This window comes from Phacochoerus africanus, chromosome 9 (genome assembly GCF_016906955.1).
Source record: "Phacochoerus africanus isolate WHEZ1 chromosome 9, ROS_Pafr_v1, whole genome shotgun sequence".
Lineage (NCBI taxonomy): Eukaryota > Metazoa > Chordata > Mammalia > Artiodactyla > Suidae > Phacochoerus > Phacochoerus africanus.
In genome coordinates this window covers 60,550,665-60,566,352 of record NC_062552.1, presented here as the reverse complement: position 1 = coordinate 60,566,352, position 15,688 = coordinate 60,550,665, and the positions used below count along the sequence as shown (strand labels likewise).

General features: G+C 55.2%; 1 protein-coding gene across 8 annotated transcripts in view; it reads right to left on the bottom strand.

Moving 5' to 3' along the window:
* STRA6 (signaling receptor and transporter of retinol STRA6) overlaps positions 1-10,777 on the bottom strand; it is a 29,287-nt gene extending 18,510 nt beyond the window's left edge. Inside the window, exons 1-2 of one of the 8 annotated variants that reach the window (XM_047796524.1) lie at positions 10,574-10,777; positions 4,151-4,328 (exon numbers count right to left, since the gene is read on the bottom strand). In XM_047796524.1, the coding sequence (XP_047652480.1) occupies positions 4,151-4,260 (110 nt within the window). In that variant the 5' untranslated portion in view covers positions 4,261-4,328; positions 10,574-10,777. Of the gene's footprint in view, positions 1-4,150; positions 4,567-5,038; positions 5,196-7,412; positions 7,558-10,573 lie in introns of those variants that run through there. The other 7 variants (XM_047796530.1, XM_047796526.1, XM_047796529.1 and 4 more) reach the window with 7 other exon arrangements.
* Positions 10,778-15,688: the final 4,911 nt, after the last annotated feature.

The window sequence follows — 15,688 nt, the reverse complement described above, 5'->3', positions numbered from 1 at the left end:
GAGCTGGACCTGGGAGGGCAGACAGGACCGGGTTCCTGGAGGCGAGGTAGAGCTCCGGGATGGCCCAGCTGGAGCCTAGGAGCGCCAGAGGGAAGACACCCACGTGGGCAGGGCCAGCAAGTTCTGGTGGGCAAGGCATCAGAGGAAGCCCTGTGCTGTATGTAGCTGGACCCTCCCTGCCCAGAAGATTCACCCACCCACCTAGGGTCCCTGTGGCTACGTGGAAAAGAGAAATCCCAAGGAGCCTGTGCTGGGAGGGCCGTGCCTCCCTGAGCTTGGAAATCCCAGAGAGTGAAAAGCAGGAAAGACCTCAGTCATGTGGGCTTGTCCTTGGGGAGGAGGGACACAATAAGTCTGTTTTGTGCAACTTCTTGGCCCGGGACAGAGCCGTCCTCTTCCCGAAGCGGAACTGCGCTCGTGGGAGAGTAGCTGCCATGGAGGGAATCAGGTTCCTGCTGTCCGAGCCCAAACCTCGCATTCCCCGTTTCCAGCTCTGAGGCATCTTACTTGACTATGTGGGAGGAGGGTTGGGGGAGGCAGGGTCCCTGACCAGCCCCAAGAGTTCAAAGCCACCACCCCAGGCCCTGTCAGCCTGCACCACATCACCTGACGATGTCCTACTCACTCCTGCCTTCCAGACCCAGCCAGGGCAGGGGCTCAACAAATGGGCCCTGGAGCAGCCTGACCAAGAGCCACCCTTACCCCCATGGACCCCTCCAGGGCCCTGAATGGGGGAATCTCCGGCTCTTTCTATACCACCTGGGACTCCTCATCTACCCTTTTCTTAGTTTGGCTGAGGCTCAAAATGTTTGAGGTCTGAGCAACGAAACTTAGGCTGAGCAAATGTTTGTTTGGCGGATGGTTCGCGGGGCCATGTTTTGTGCTGTGGGACAGGCAGGATGGCACAGGCACAAAGAACACCGTGTCAGGCAGGGTGGGAGCTGGATCCTTGAAGGGGCACAAGCAGAGGCTAAAGGACACAGAAAAGGGAGAGAAATTTGGGGCCAGGCCTCAGGGGGGATGGTGTTTGAGCTTGAGAGATGGTTCGCATCTCTTTAGGCAAATAAAAGGCAAGGGAATTCTAGGTAGAGAGAAGAGCGTGAGCAAGTGGAGCGACAGGCAGTAGACAGCGTGGCTGGGGCCAGGCAGGGTTTTCAGCTTGCTTGCAACCTAGGGCAGACAGAGAGCTGGTTAAAGCAGGCATGGGGGGCACTAGGGAGCCACTGAGGACTTTTTGAGCAAGGCAGCCTTTCTGGATTTACGGATATTTCTGTGAGTAGATTTGAATAACAATAACAACCAGAAAAACTAGTACTGACCAAGTATTGCCTAAGTTCCAGGCACGGTTTATTCCATATATTAACTCAGTTATTACCTAAGAGGTGGATGCTGTTAGTATCCTCCTGTGTAGACAAGGAAAACGAGGCTCAGAGAGGCTACGTATGTGGCCCAAATCACACAGCTGGTGAAGCACCAGAGCCAGGACTCAAACTGAGGTCATCTGGCTCCAGCAGCCATTTGTGACCAGGGTGTGAGAGGTAAGGAGTATGTGGAGGAAGATAATAAGTCAAACCCCATGAAACTGCCATCTCTGTACCTCAAAAACAGTCGAGTACTAGTATTTTCAAGCGGTTCTGCATAAATACTTGCTGGGGAGCGAAAATGCCAGGCAGCATCTCAGGAATTTATGAGGAAGGATTTATACGCCTTGATGTGGAGAAACAGACGGAAGGGGGGGTTTGGGGGATGCCTTGAGGGTTTGGGGCCTTATTCCAAGACGAAGGATGAGGACCAGAGCCAAATGGAGCCCAAGGAAGCTGAGGCCTGGTCTTGGGCAGTTCAGAGGTGGTGATGGGCACAAAGGCCAGACTACAGGGTGGTGAGGACACTGGGAGGAGAAGCAAGATGACTGTTCTAGAACTCTGGCTCAGAGTAAGGACTGCAAAGGACCCCATCCAGAAAGGAGGGTAGAGCCCATCTTTGTGGTGAGAGGAAAGGTGGACGGGTCAGGTGGGGGTCCTGTGGTCCCCGGGAAGCCTGGAGCCCTGCTGCCTGATGCTGCCCCCCCTACCCAACCCCACAGCAGAAGAGCCTGCAGATGTCCCTGCTGTTGGCCTCACTTAGTGGGAGGGCAGGCCATGAAGGAAACCTCCCACTTCCGCCTTCCAGGCAGCCCTTTGAAGTGGTGGGGAGGTGACTGACATCCTGGACAGCGGCCACAGATGTATTTGTATCCCCAGGCTCTGGCTGGGAAGCTCAGAATTGACGATGGGTGGATGACACATGAGCACATGGCAAGTGGGGCCCATAACCTGGAGCCTCTTGGGGGAGGAAAGAGCCAGCTCAGCTTGTACACATCCCTCTGCCTCCGCAAAAGACCCCAGACAATGCATCCCATCCCCATCAGGCTCATCTACTCCCCAACCTCTTCAACCAGGTCCTGTCACCTGGATAAGTGTGACCAGGAGATTAAGTCCTTCCCAGACACTGTCACCAGTGCCCACAACCCTGACTCCAGCCTACTGGGGCACATGGAGATGGGGCGAGCACCGTCCAGAGCTCCTCAGAACTGTGGGGGTCCCCTCTCCCTGGATGTCTGACTCACCCAGGGAGAGGTTAAGTCCAAGTTCATCTCCTTGGGATTCCCCTGAGCTCCCAGCTTCCCTCTCCCACCTTTGGTAGGAAGCTCGACTTGGTTTAGCCAAGTACATAGATTCAAACAAAGCTTCTCATTCTTCTCTGTGATGGGAGAAGGGAGCTGCAGATTCTAGATGCCACCCTGATTAGAGGTAGTCTCCTTATCACCCAGTCCCTGCCGTGCACCCCCTTTATTCTAAGGCCATATCTAAATACCTGAGCCACTAGAGCTGGCTGCAGGCATTTGGCCTGAGCCAATGCCTGGGCCCTGAGGCAGCCAAGGACCAAGGACATAGCTTCAAAATAGGGCCTTAACCCAGGCCAGGGGCTGTGTCCACCTGTGGCTCCTGGACCCCTCTCCATTCTGCTGCTTCTCCCACCCCCAACACACAGGGGGACCTGGGAAGCCCTGGGCTCTCAAGGTCAGCTGGGGAGAGGAAGAAGGGCATGTGTTTACTGACAGCAGGGCTGCTTTCCAGGTGATGAGAACCCCGAGTCCTCCAAACAACTGCTCCTTCCCCCAGGCCTGGGTGGGGCCCCCATCCCTACTGGGTGACCCCGATCTGGCCAGGCCACAGCCCCAGCCCCTGGGGAGGCACGTGAGCATTTTCCCTTCTCTGGTTTTGATTGTTGATGGAGAACAGATGTGCACACATCTGGCTCAGCAAGCCCCCAGCCTCACCTTTCCAGTTCCCAAAGCCTCAGACAGAGCATGGTGGTGGGGGCTGGGGTCAGGGCCAGGAACAACAAGGGGGGACCTGGGCTCTGGGGCCCACGTAGGCAAGGCGTCCTTGGCAGCATGGGGGCACAGGGAGGCCCAGCTCCTCCACCAGCGTGCATGGACTAAACAAAGATAGAAGGGATCGGGGCAGTGGCGGCTGTGGGCTGGGTCCTCAAGCCACGCTGGGCTAGGCTGAACCTGCCTCCCTCCCCTGGGCCGCCCAGAGCTCTCCTGCTGAAGAGAACAGAATCTCATCTTCACGGAGACTCAGACCAGCCAAAGCCAACAGGGCCAGAGTGTTTCCTCAGGCTTCCCCTGCCCTGGGCCTGCCCAGAGAACCTGACACTTGCTGAAAAGCACAGCCCAGATGGTCACCACAGGGACCAGTAACCCCCTGAAGGCAGTCCCAACTTCCCTCAACACTCACCCAGAACTACACCCTGGCTACAGGCCAGAGTCACTGAGGGAGCCACCCCAGCCTGGCTGGATCTGAGTTTGCAAGGATGGGGCCCAGGAATCTGTATTTTAAACACACCCTACAGGTGCTTCTTAGGTGACTAGCCTGGTCCAGGTCCCATACCTCAAGTATCTTAACACCAGGGCAAGGGCATGTAACAGGTACGGAGACTGAAGCTCAGAGAGGTTGTGACGTGCCAAGGGGCCACACAGCAAAGGAGCGGCAGAGCCCACCGACCGCAGCAGCCCTCACTCAAGGTCTTCCCCATGCCCCCACATCAGTAACCTCTGCCACACCCCATGTGCTGGAGGACCCCGCCAGGGGTTCCAACTCACCCCTCCGGCTGGAGCTCCTGGCCGCCCTGGGGCTCGTCGATGTACCAGCTGCCATAGTCGTCGTCTGCGGCTCCGGAGGAGGTCTGGTTCCCTGAGCCCTGGGTCGACATTCCCTGGTCCTTCTCTTTCGGCCGCCCCCAAACAAGAGGGAAAAAGCCACTCTAGATGTGAAAAGAGGCTTAGGGGAGGGGAAAAAACAAGAAAGAAAGAAAACCCAAACAAAGAAACGTTTCTTTTTAATCCTAAAGGTTACTTTCTTGCTTTTAGCTCCCTGGGAAAAGCCGGTCTGGGAGTGAGGGCCCGGGACAGGACGAGGGGAAGGGCTTCTCCTGTCCCCTCCTGTCCCTTCCCGTCCAGTCTGCAGGAGGCGTTATCCCTTGGGGACAGTGCCCCCTCGGGGTCCTTGGGCTCTCACTGGAGCACCTGTCTGTCGCTCTGTCTGACTGGCACCGTCAGGCTTTGACTCAAAGCATCATTTTCAAAGAAGTTTTGTCTAATCCAAGCTGCTCACAGACAACTCCCCCCTTCCTTCCCCCTCACCAGACCCACTCAGACGGACCCACAGACACACACGCAAGGAAGGACCAGGGAGGAAGGAGCTGCAAAGATGAAAGGGTGGGCGGGCAGCGGGCGGGCTCAGCACAGCCTCCCGGACCCTCCCAGCCTAGTCTCCCGGACCCCCTTCCACTCTCAGGGGTCCAGCCCAATCCCCCCCTCTTTGTTCAAACTCCCTTGAGACCATCCCCCAGCCTCAGCCTGCCCCTCACTGGTCCCCTGGGGCCTCATGATGGGAACACACCATGGTCTTCACAGGCCCCCTCCCCATTGGTGGCCTGAGCGCAGGAGGAGTGTGGCCAGGGGAACTAGCACCCGACTGCACGCACATACCTGCCTTCAGGGCCTGCCCCCAATCTCCCACACCTCTGCCCAGCACATGTGTGGGGCCCCACACACAAGTCAGGCATTCCTACAGCCCAGGGAGCCGGCTGGGACTGGGCGGGGGGTGGAGGCGAGGGAGGGAGACATCTATTCCCTCTCCTGGAAGAACATGTGTCTGACTGGTAAAACCTTTCTGTTTCTCCAACTTGATTTCACAAGGAGATAACTCACCCCCACAAGGCGGAAATTAGTCCTTTAAACACGAACCAGACCCACGGGCAGGCAAGAACCCCGCCTGCCTCCTGTTCCTCCTGGAGTATGGGGTGACGGTGAGGGTGAAGAAGGCAGGGTCTAGGCAGGGTGTGGGGGTTCCTCTCCAACACCCTTAGCTGGCTTCCCTCCCCCTCTTGGCCCCCAACCGTAGGGGGAGGGGTAGTGGTGGTGGAGGTGGGGTGGGTGGGTAATGGCAAGATGCAGACAAGGCAGAGAGTAGCTCTCAGATTCCTATCCCTGGGTGGGGGTCAGAGGGGCCCCCCGACCCTTGGCGGATCCCTAGCCTTCTAATACCCCACAGGGTGCCTAGGCCATGGTGCTCACCAGCAAAGCCATTCATTCAATAAGCTTTTCAAAAAGACATTCACTTATTCTTTTAACAGACATTCATTGAACACCCACTGGGGCCCTGAAATAGTCTACAGTTTGGGAGGAGCACAGACAAGTTGGTAAATAACCTCAAGGGGGAGGCACAGAGTGCCCTGACTTGTAGTAGGAAACTGAATGTGGTCCAAAAGGATGAGGGGGAGGGGCTTCCTGAAGAAAGAAACCTTTCAGTGGGGAGCTGAGGGTGGAGGGTGTGGCAGTGTGGAAGGAAGAGTGTTACCGATAGAGGGAACAGCATAGGTGAGGCTCAGAGGGGACATACAGAACTGGAAGTCCTAAAAGCTCCAACTTCTGTAGCCAGGCCCACAAGGCCTTCTGGCACGAGGGCCTGAGAGCTCTGTTGGCCTTGGTTCTTCCTATTCCCTCCCAAATGGCTGCTCTTCTGGTCTCCACTCCCCCCCAACCCCACCCCTGCCCCGGCCTATAGAGATGTCAGCATCTGCTGACTCAGAGCTGAACCAGAACTTTATTTGATGCAACACAGGAGCCCACACTGCCTTTCTCATCCCAGGGATTTGGGGTGAATCCTGACTCTCAGCCCTGGCTCTGAGCTCCTGAGGGCAGAGCCTGCCTCTTCTCCTCCTCCTCCCTCCTTCTCCTGGTGCACAATATACGGCTCTGGGGCCAAAGGGACTTTCTCAATGGGGCTTGGCAAAGCCATGGCTTGTTCTGGTAACCATCGCCCCTCCATGGGCCTGTCCCATGCGGGCTACTATTTCTCCAGACGGGTTTCCAGAGCCCTCTGCTCCAACACCATAGCCCTCATTCCCTTCACTGCTCAAGAGTCTTAGATCCACAGCTAAGGGAGCAACTCCTTATCTGATTTTAGGCCTCCCCTTCCAAAAATTGGAATCCAGTCTGTGTCGGGGCACTCACTCCCTCTATGAGGTAGAGAGGTTCATAGCTGAATAACTCTACCTGTCAGAAATGGCTCCCTTCCCTGGTGGAAGTCTGAATCTTCCTCCCCAGTCTGGTTTGTTCATTCCCTCATTCAGTCAACAGAGATTGACTGCATGGCAGCTAATGTGCCAGGCCAAGTTCTCCATGCTGAGAATACAGCACTGAGCAAGACAGATAAAGTCCTGTACCCCTGGGGAACCTTATGTGTGGTAGGGGGCAGCAGGGACATAAAACGTGTGTCCTATGGGCTGAGAGGGAAAATAAAGTGGGATAGGACAGGAGAGGCAGACACACAGGAGCTGACTGCTTTAGGCAGGATGGGTGAGGAAAGGTTCCAGCTGAGAAGGTAATATTTGAGCAGACACCTGAAGGAAGAAGGGTACCCACCTGGACACTGAGGAAAGAGGCTACCTGGGGCCCATCGGCCTCAGGGGCTACAGCCAGCCTGGCAGGGATGGGCCCAAGCTAAGTCTAGGCACAGCCCCAACCCCAACATACCCCTCCCTGACCTAATGCCTGGTCTGCCCCCAAAGACTCTTGCCAGTGGAGACCATCCCTCCCCTCAGGAATAGGCCAGGGCTCATAGTATCATCTCCCTCCTCGCTGGGGAGGTAGAGAGGCCACCGTTGGGGAGGCCCTAAGCAGAGGTGACGAAAGGGTGAGCTTCGCCCCCCCTCCCCAGGTATGGGCGCCAGGGAGAGAGGGCAGTTCGTGCCCATTTCCTTTGTCAAGGCCAGGCTGGAAATGCGAGGAAGCAGGTGCAGAAGGAAAGAGCTGGTTTCTATAAGGCAGAGGGAAATGTCAGGTTGGTGAGGCAACCTACCTGGGTTTGACCTCTGGGACTGGCTGTGTGACCTTGAGGGATTCCTTTGGCCTCTCTGAGTTGCAGTCCTGCTTCTCTCCCAGGATGGGCAGCTTATCCAGCCAGGAGATTCTTTGATTGTGGGCTCTTCTCTCCCCAAGGCCCCCACTCCCTGCCCTCAATGACTTCATAGCCCAGGAATGTGGAGCAAGCACATCAGGCAATGGTTTCAGTAAGAAGGTCAAAGCCACAGAGAGTGGCTCTTACTGCCTCGACATTCCCTCACTGTCTTCCACCCACCCTCCTGGCCCCCAGCTCCCCCGTCCACTCTAATGAGGACAGGGAGGCAGGCTGGGTCAAAGATCCATGGATTCTAGGTGGCTGCATGGCTCAGGCTGGGAAGAGGACCCCACTGCTGGAGCCCAAAGTACCTCCCCAGCCTGAAGCCAGGAGAACTCACATCTGTGAAATGGTAGGCTACCGCTGAGTTGTTAGGAAGGATGCCACCTGGCCAGACTGAAGGCTGGCAAAGAAAAGTATCGAGAGGAGAAAGATGGTAATGACAGGCTCCGGAAGAATTTCTCCAAAGGCCTGGCGGCAAAGTCCGGGGCCTGACTCCTGCAGTTGGCTTTACAGGGGAACTTGCACCCAGAAGAGTCAGAAGCTGGCAGCTGTCATCAGGAGAGGAGGGGCTGGTGAATGGAGGTCCTTGGGAGGCAAGTAAAAGCTCAGAGAAGAGAGAAGAGGGGAGGCAGGAGACAGTTTGAGTAGTCTTGGAGACTTCCTGGAAGAGGGGGCCTGGAGCAGGGCCCTGAGGTCACATAGGTAATGATGACAAGAGTGAGGTGTAAGTGTCTCAGGAGAGCTGAAAAGAGAATTCTGAGAGGCAGGGAGAGAGCAGGGCAGGGGGTCAGGGCTGCCAGGCTGTTCCCTCATGAGGCCATGTGGGCACATTCAGATGGGGCTGACGCCACTGAGCAGCCCAAGCCAGCGAGGGGCTCAGACTGGGGGGTGGCAAAGCCCTGCTCACTGTGGGGGGTGGGGGGGTGGGTCACAAAAACTTCTGGGCTCTGAGCAGACAAAGACCATCTGCCATCTGGGCCTGGCAAGGAGCTGCCCTGCCCTGCCCTGCCCCTCAGGCTGGAGCTGGCCCATGAAGGCCTCAGGAGAGGGCTTCCTTCCTCCCCATGTTTTTGTTCAAGTTGATTAAATCTGAGGAATTTTTGCGTCCAGGAACAGAGGCCCACGTGTGTGCCTTCAGCAGCCTGTGGTTATCAAAATGCTCAAAGGGCAAAGTGCTAAGCTTAAAAGAAGTTGACAGGGGGCCAGAAAGAGTGAGGAAGAACCTCAGAAACACCAGCAGGGACTCCCAGATCCTCCAGAGCACCTCTAGAATCTCAGCAGTATCCCAAGAATTTTAGGAACACCCTAAGCTCTCCTGTGTCACCCCCAGGCACCCCCAGAGCCTGGGGAACATGCCAGAACATCTAAAACATCTCAGAACTGCAGCCACATTCCAAGGACCCTCAAACTCTGGCAAATCAAGCACAGGTTGGGGCAAGATGGTCAAAACCATGGTGGGCAGTTGCAAAGGGCCCAGAGACACCCCCTCCCCACTCCTCACCACCCTCCCATCCCAGCCTGTGGCTCTCTGAGTGTACTGCACCCCTCCAAAATTCTACAGCACTTGAACCTTAGTAACACCTCAGCGCCTCAGCAACACCCCCATTTCCCAGCATCACAGCAGAGAAAGGCCAAGGGGTGCCTCAGTCCAGGAATGATGGGATGACTGATGCACCTGCCTGTGCAGCCCAGCCCCCCATGAGCCTGTGGATAAGCAGCCAAGGCAGGTTCAACCCCACACGGACCAGTGAGCTCTGGGTCTGCCCCATCAACACAGTGTGCTCGCATGCAAGCACCAAACTGCCCCCAGCACACTCAGGTGCCTAACCCTGGCTCCGGACCAAACTGCACCCTATTCAGTGGCTGGAAGGCAGTGCTGTGGGCTGCTAAGCTTATGAGGGGAAAGTGGGGATGGCTCTCTGCCCCCTACCTCTCTTGTCATATGGGAGCATCAGAAACAGCATCTGACAGGTCCTTCTTGGAATTCTCCTGCCCCCTCACCAATGGCATCATCATAGCATGAGGGATTTAGGCCAGACTGCTCTGGCATGAGTGTGGACAATGGTGAGGAGGAGGGTAGTCAGCTGTTCTGGGAGAGCAGTGTGTTCTTCCCTCCCAGAGGGCTAGGCTAGAACTGACTCAGAGGAGGGAAAGCAGGCAGGCAGATTTCAACTCAGGACAAAGGTAGCTTTCTTAGTTTCACAGAGTCGTGAGCCCCGCATTGAAGGAGGCAATCAAGGAGAGGCTGGGGGAGTTCCCGTCGTGGTGCAGTGGTTAACGAATCTGACTAGGAACCATGAGGTTGTGGGTTCGATCCCTGGCCTTGCCCAGTGGGTTAAGGATCCGGCGTTGCCGTGAGCTGTGGTGTAGGTCGCAGACGCGGCTCGGATCCTACATTGCTGTGGCTCTGGCGTAGGCCAATGGCTACAGCTCTGATTTGACCCCTAGCCTGGGAACTTCCATATGACACGGAAGCGGACCAAGAAAAGGCAAAAAGACAAAAACAAACAAACAAAAAACCCAGGAGAGTCTGGGACCATCAAGATCTTTACAGAGGATCTCCTGCTTTCAGAGGAGGGCTAGCCAAAAGGCCATGAAGATTCTCCCACCTCTTGGGAGACTGTCCTTTTCCAGCACATCTTCCCTGGGATGGTGCCACCATGGTCTAGCCTTGAGATGTAGGCTTTGTGCGGCCCTCCTTCCTCACCAAGCACACCCACTGCTGGCAGATCTCCTGAGCTCTCTCTCCTTGTTCCCTGCTGCCCACAGGACAGGGGTCTCCGTCAATTTCTTGCCCAACAGCAGGCCCTACTCAGACACGACTCTTCTGATGTCTCCCTGCCTTTCGGAGCTTGCACTTGCTCTCTGGGGTCCCCTAGGTAAGCCATCTCCAGGTCTCCAACCTCATGCCTCAGGATTGCTCAACCCTACCATTCCTGCCCTCTTCCTGCCCCACATCTTTGTTCATGTTCTGCCCCCCAACTCCCCAGCGTGCCTTTGCTTTGCTCCCCCACCTGTTCCAATCCTACCTGGCCCAAAAGGCTTAGCTCCAGCCCTACCTCCGCCAGGCGTTCTCGTGACTTCTCCCTTCTGTATCTCCTCCTTCTTCTTATTGATTACCCTGAGGAGTCCTGTCCCTCCAGGCAGACGTGCTCCCCAACAACGGGGACCTCCTTCTCTGAGCACCAGCACCAGCTCTGGCTGGGATCCCAGAGGGATGACTGTTGTGCCGTCTCAGCAGTTGGCCCTGAGTAGAGGCCCCAGCACCTGCTTTAAAAGGTGTTTGATCTCCTCCTCCCAGAAAAGCAGCTCCCTCCTTCCTGCCAGCTCTGGCCCTGCCCCTCCTCCCTCCCCCCAGGCCTCCCGCCTGTGATTCCAGGATCAGAGAAGCCCACCCCACCCCCCATCTCTCCAGCTCAGGCCCACAGCCCGGCTGGGGCCCCACACAACACACAGGGCAGCTTGTCTTTGGCGGAGCCTCTCCCACCCCCAAACCATTTGCCGAAACTTGATCTCCTTGGCCCTCAGAGTCACCTCGGTGGAGAAGGCTGCACAGGGCTTTGATGGCTGAGTTTCCCCAGCTGTGGCCCAGGATGGGCTCAGGAACCCCCTACCTACCTTCATTTGTCACCATCCATCACTCCCAGGAGGCTATTGCCTGATGAATTGAGCCAGAGGAGAACCACCAGCTAAGCTTTTAATAACCCGATCAGCGTCCTGCTGCTGCCCAGCTGGGCTGAGGGCCCTGACCGTAGGAAGGGGGGATTTGTCACACCTTCGTGGAGCTTTGGGGCTCAAATTTCAGGTATGGTCCATTCCAGGGGAGAGCCAAATGCTCTCTTAGAGAGCTTTCTCTTCAACTCCTCATGGCTCGGTCTGTCTCTAGAAGAAGGCTAGGGTTCTGGGGCCTGCTGTTCGTCCCGAGTACATTCCTACAACCCCCAAGGCTGATCCCCGTCCCTGAGCTGGGCTCAGGCTCACCATGCCGCCCCCTCTCCCTCCTAGAGGGGGTGCCCCCTGAGGGGTGTAAACAGGATTGGAGAAGGAAGGAAGGGCTCAGAAGGTTCTAAAACATGGTGCTGTGGTAGTAAGGAAGGGGGCAGGGATAAAGGTGGGGACCAGAAGCAGGATCCGAAATTCCCAGGAGAAGGCTACCAGGAGAGGGTCTCCCTACCCAGAGGAGAAAGGAGGAAGAGTCAACAAAAGGGTGGGGCAGCCCAGGCGGCATTAGGATGTGAGACTGGCTTCCCGTGATGGGACAGACCCTGGAAAGGAGGGCACAGTGGTGAGGATGATGCCAGGCCAGTGCCTGCCTGGTAGCTGGGAGGGAGGGAGGGAGAGGGCTCGGTCTAAGTCAAGACCCGAAGCGGTCTCTTCCTCATGGAGAAGAAGGATTTTCATAGGAAGGGTTAACCCATACACCAGGAGAGAATTCAACTTTGGCCCATTTTTAGGAACCTATCCTCAAGGACCACTTGGATATGTATATATGCAGAGAAGATGCCCACGCCTATTTGTAATATAAAAATTTGACAAGCCCAATATCTATCAATAACCTTTGATAAATCTATTTGGTAAGGTACCATTCAGCTGTTGCAAAGAATGAGGTGGACTGGCGTGGTTGAACCTCCAAGATATAGGGTCCCATAAAAATAACCAAGAATGCAAGTTGCAAAATAATACATATATGTGTGTATTTTCCTTTAAACTAGGTATAACTTTGTGTGTGTGTGCGTGTGTGTGTAAATACACAAAAAATGAATATGGCAGATACAGCAAATGTTCATAGTGGTCACACTTGGGAGAAATGACTTTGGAGAAATGAAAGGGCATTCTCACTTATTCGAAATACGTATTTTAAACGTATTATCTACATATCTATCTTTCTATCTATCTATCTATCTATCTATCTATCTATCTATCTATCTATCTATCTATCTAACGTAAGTAAAAGGAAAACGGTATGGCTGTATCAAAGCTGCTGGGAGGAGCTATGGTGGCATCACTAAACTATGTGAAATGGACTCTGTCCCCAACATATTCCACAGCCTCTCTTTTTTTTTTTTTTGTCTTTTTTGTCGTTGTTGTTGTTGTTATTTCTTGGGCCGCACCCGCGGCATATGGAGGTTCCCAGGCTAGGGGTCGAATCGGAGCTGTAGCCACCGGCCTATGCCAGAGCCACAGCAACGCGGGATCTGAGCCGCGTTGACCTACACCACAGCTCACGGCAACGCCAGATCGTTAACCCACTGAGCAAGGGCAGGGACTGAACCCGCAACTCATGGTTCCTAGTCGGATTCGTTAACCACTGCGCCACAACGGGAACTCCTCCCACAGCCTCTCTTGAAGCTAGATGCAGTCCTGAGACTAAGCATTAGCCAATGCGATGGAAAAAGAAGTGTTGAGCATAACTTTCAAGGAGGTGTTTTTTAAAAGAAAAACGTTTTCTTTAGCCTTCCCTCCTTCATTGGTTGAAATGCATCTATAATGGCTGGATCTCAAGCAGCCATCTTGGGCTATGAGGTGGAGGTCATGACTTAGATAGGCTAGAGCAGTAAGTTAGCTGCAAAGACAGAGTCTGAGCAAAGACCAGATCTTAGAGCTGGAGGAGATCTCAGAGAACCCTGCACCACCCATATTCACTATCACATCCCAGAGGAAACTGAGAACCAGAGAGGCCACAGATGCCAGGGGCAGTGATGGAGCTAAGAGAAACTTTGTCAGAGATCCTCTACCCCAGCCCCACCCACATGCACCCGCAGAGTTCGTGGTTCTTTCCCCAGAAACCTCTCTTCCCAGAACTTTGATGCTGTTCCATTCCGTGGCTGGAGGACACCCTCTGGGGCCCAGTCCTGGGGCTGGGTGAAGGCCCCCAGAGTTGGTTAAGTGGCAGGCCTGGGCCCCACCTCTCAGCACTCTGATGAGCACACCACAGAACCTGTGCCCCCTGGTGGGTGGGTGTGTCAGAATCTCTTTACTTGGCTTCTTTCTCTCTCTCTGCCTCTCTGCCTCTCTGTCCTCCTGTCTGCCTGTCTGTGCTGGTCCATCAGTTCCTCTTTCATCCCTATTATCATCTCTCTCTAGCCTACCCTCTCTCTGTCTGCCTCAGTTGGCCCATCTGCTCTCTTTCTGTCCCTCCTTCTAACTCTGTCTCTGCCTCATTCTTTCTTGGTCGAGATCTGCCTCTCTCTGCTCTCCCTCTATTTCCCTTTTTGTTTCTCTCTCCTGCTCTCTTGTGTCTCTGTCTCCCTCTCTCTGAGCCTAACTGTGAAGCTTCTCTCTCTTCATAAAGTTTTAGGCAGTACCTTTTCTTGAGACAGGTTGTGTGCTGACTTGGTGCTGCCCTGGCCAGCTCCTGCTCCGTCTCTGCCCCACTCACCTGCTTTGTTGGCCTCTGCTGCTGTAGGAGGACTGGCACTGGTCTCAGAACCCCCAGAGTCTGCAGGACCCCCCAGGCAGGCTGGACGCCCTCGCAGGGGTTTGAATTTGGAGTCGGGGGAGCAGCTGGGCAACTGGGCGCAGAGGGCAAAGGAAGGTCAGCGCTGCTGATGCCGCCAGAGAGGCTAGCGCCCTCTCCCTCCTGCGACCCCAGGGACTTTGTCCCTTCTGAGCCAAGGCTGGTGGTGGGGGCTGTCAGGGCAAGCCCAGGGATCACGGGTGCAGCCCCAGCATCTGCTTGGCTGAAGGCCAGAGCCGGAGGGCTTCAGGGATGACCCAAGACTCTCCTGTCACTGTTCTATGCTGGAGCCTGAAGCGAAAGGTCAGGAGGGAAGGGTATGCCACCTGGTGGGGCCGGAGGCATAGAGACTGGATCAGTTATCACGTAGAAGGGAGAGTTTCAAGGTAGCCAGGCCCCAGTTCTAACAATCACAATCAATGGAGTCAAGAAACTAGGCTTCTTCCAATTTTTGCCTTTACCACGTACTAGCTGAGTGACCACAAACAAGGCGCTTTCCAGCTCTGGGCCTCAGTTTTTCCATCTGTGCAATGGTGAGACTGGCTGCTGTGTTTCACATTGCCAGTCTGAGTCTGTGATTCCATCACTCAATGAGCCTCTGGATTTGAAGGGTGTGGGGTATTAGATGGCCTTAGGTGGTTCCAATCTGTGGGAGGGGAGGATGCTGGAGAGGGGCTGGGGCCTGAAGTCCCAGTGTGAAGCAGCAATGATCCCACGATCACACTGGCCTGGAAGTCAGGAGGTCTGAGATCCAGGTCCATCCTGTCACTCGCCTACTGATCTCTCTGTGCCTCTCCTTCCCCAAGTGTAGAAGCCTAACCGTCCCAGCCCCAGGCCTTGGGAGGATGCGGTGAACCCTCAGATGGAGGACTCAGCTTTGAGCAGAGGTGGGGGTTATGGGAGGGGGAGTCGGAGGTGGGCCTTTGGAGATGGAGGTCTGAGGGCCCACAGGAGCCACGGGGACTGTCAGCAGGGGAGGCTGAAAGGCGCTATTGTGGGAAGCAGGAAGGGAGCTCTTGGGGATAGGCTAATTACAGTCCCAGGCTCTTCCAGACAAAGCCAGTGGCCTCTGAATGGTCATTCTTCTGGGGAAGAAAGATGGCTTGAGGGTCCCATTAAGGCTTTTCACGCTGGGACTGCGGAAGGCAGCCTGGACACCAGCACTGTCACCTCCTCTCCTCACCCCACACCCTGCCCCTTCTTGGCTTCTTCTATGAGAGCCAGGCCTCTGCCTGGAATTTAAAACTTTTGAAAACCACATGAAGCTGAATGGAGGAGGCAGCTGGGTGTGGAGCGAATCCTGGGAAGACAGTCGGGATCTGGTCCTGCTCTGCTCTCCTGGGCTCAGTTTCTCCATCTGTAAAATGGGAGTACTGTCCAGTCCTGACCTGCTAAAATTCACTGAAGTGTCCAGACTTTTTCTACAGAACTGAGGCCAGGTGCAGAGAAGCCTGAGTATGAGGAACACTACCTTCTACAATGCCACTTACCCATGTTGCCAGTCTCCCTCCTGGGCACCAGCCTACCCACTGAGACACCAGGACATGTCTCTGAGTCCAAGTGCAGGTTTAAAGCCCAAAATGGTCCTCACTTCTCACAGATGGACTCCAGATGAACTGGCCAAACAAACAAACAAAAAAACCTTATTCATTGATGTACAAGCAATAGCTGGGTTGGGTTTGTCCATTAGTTGACCCCTTCCTTCCTCACTCCCTCC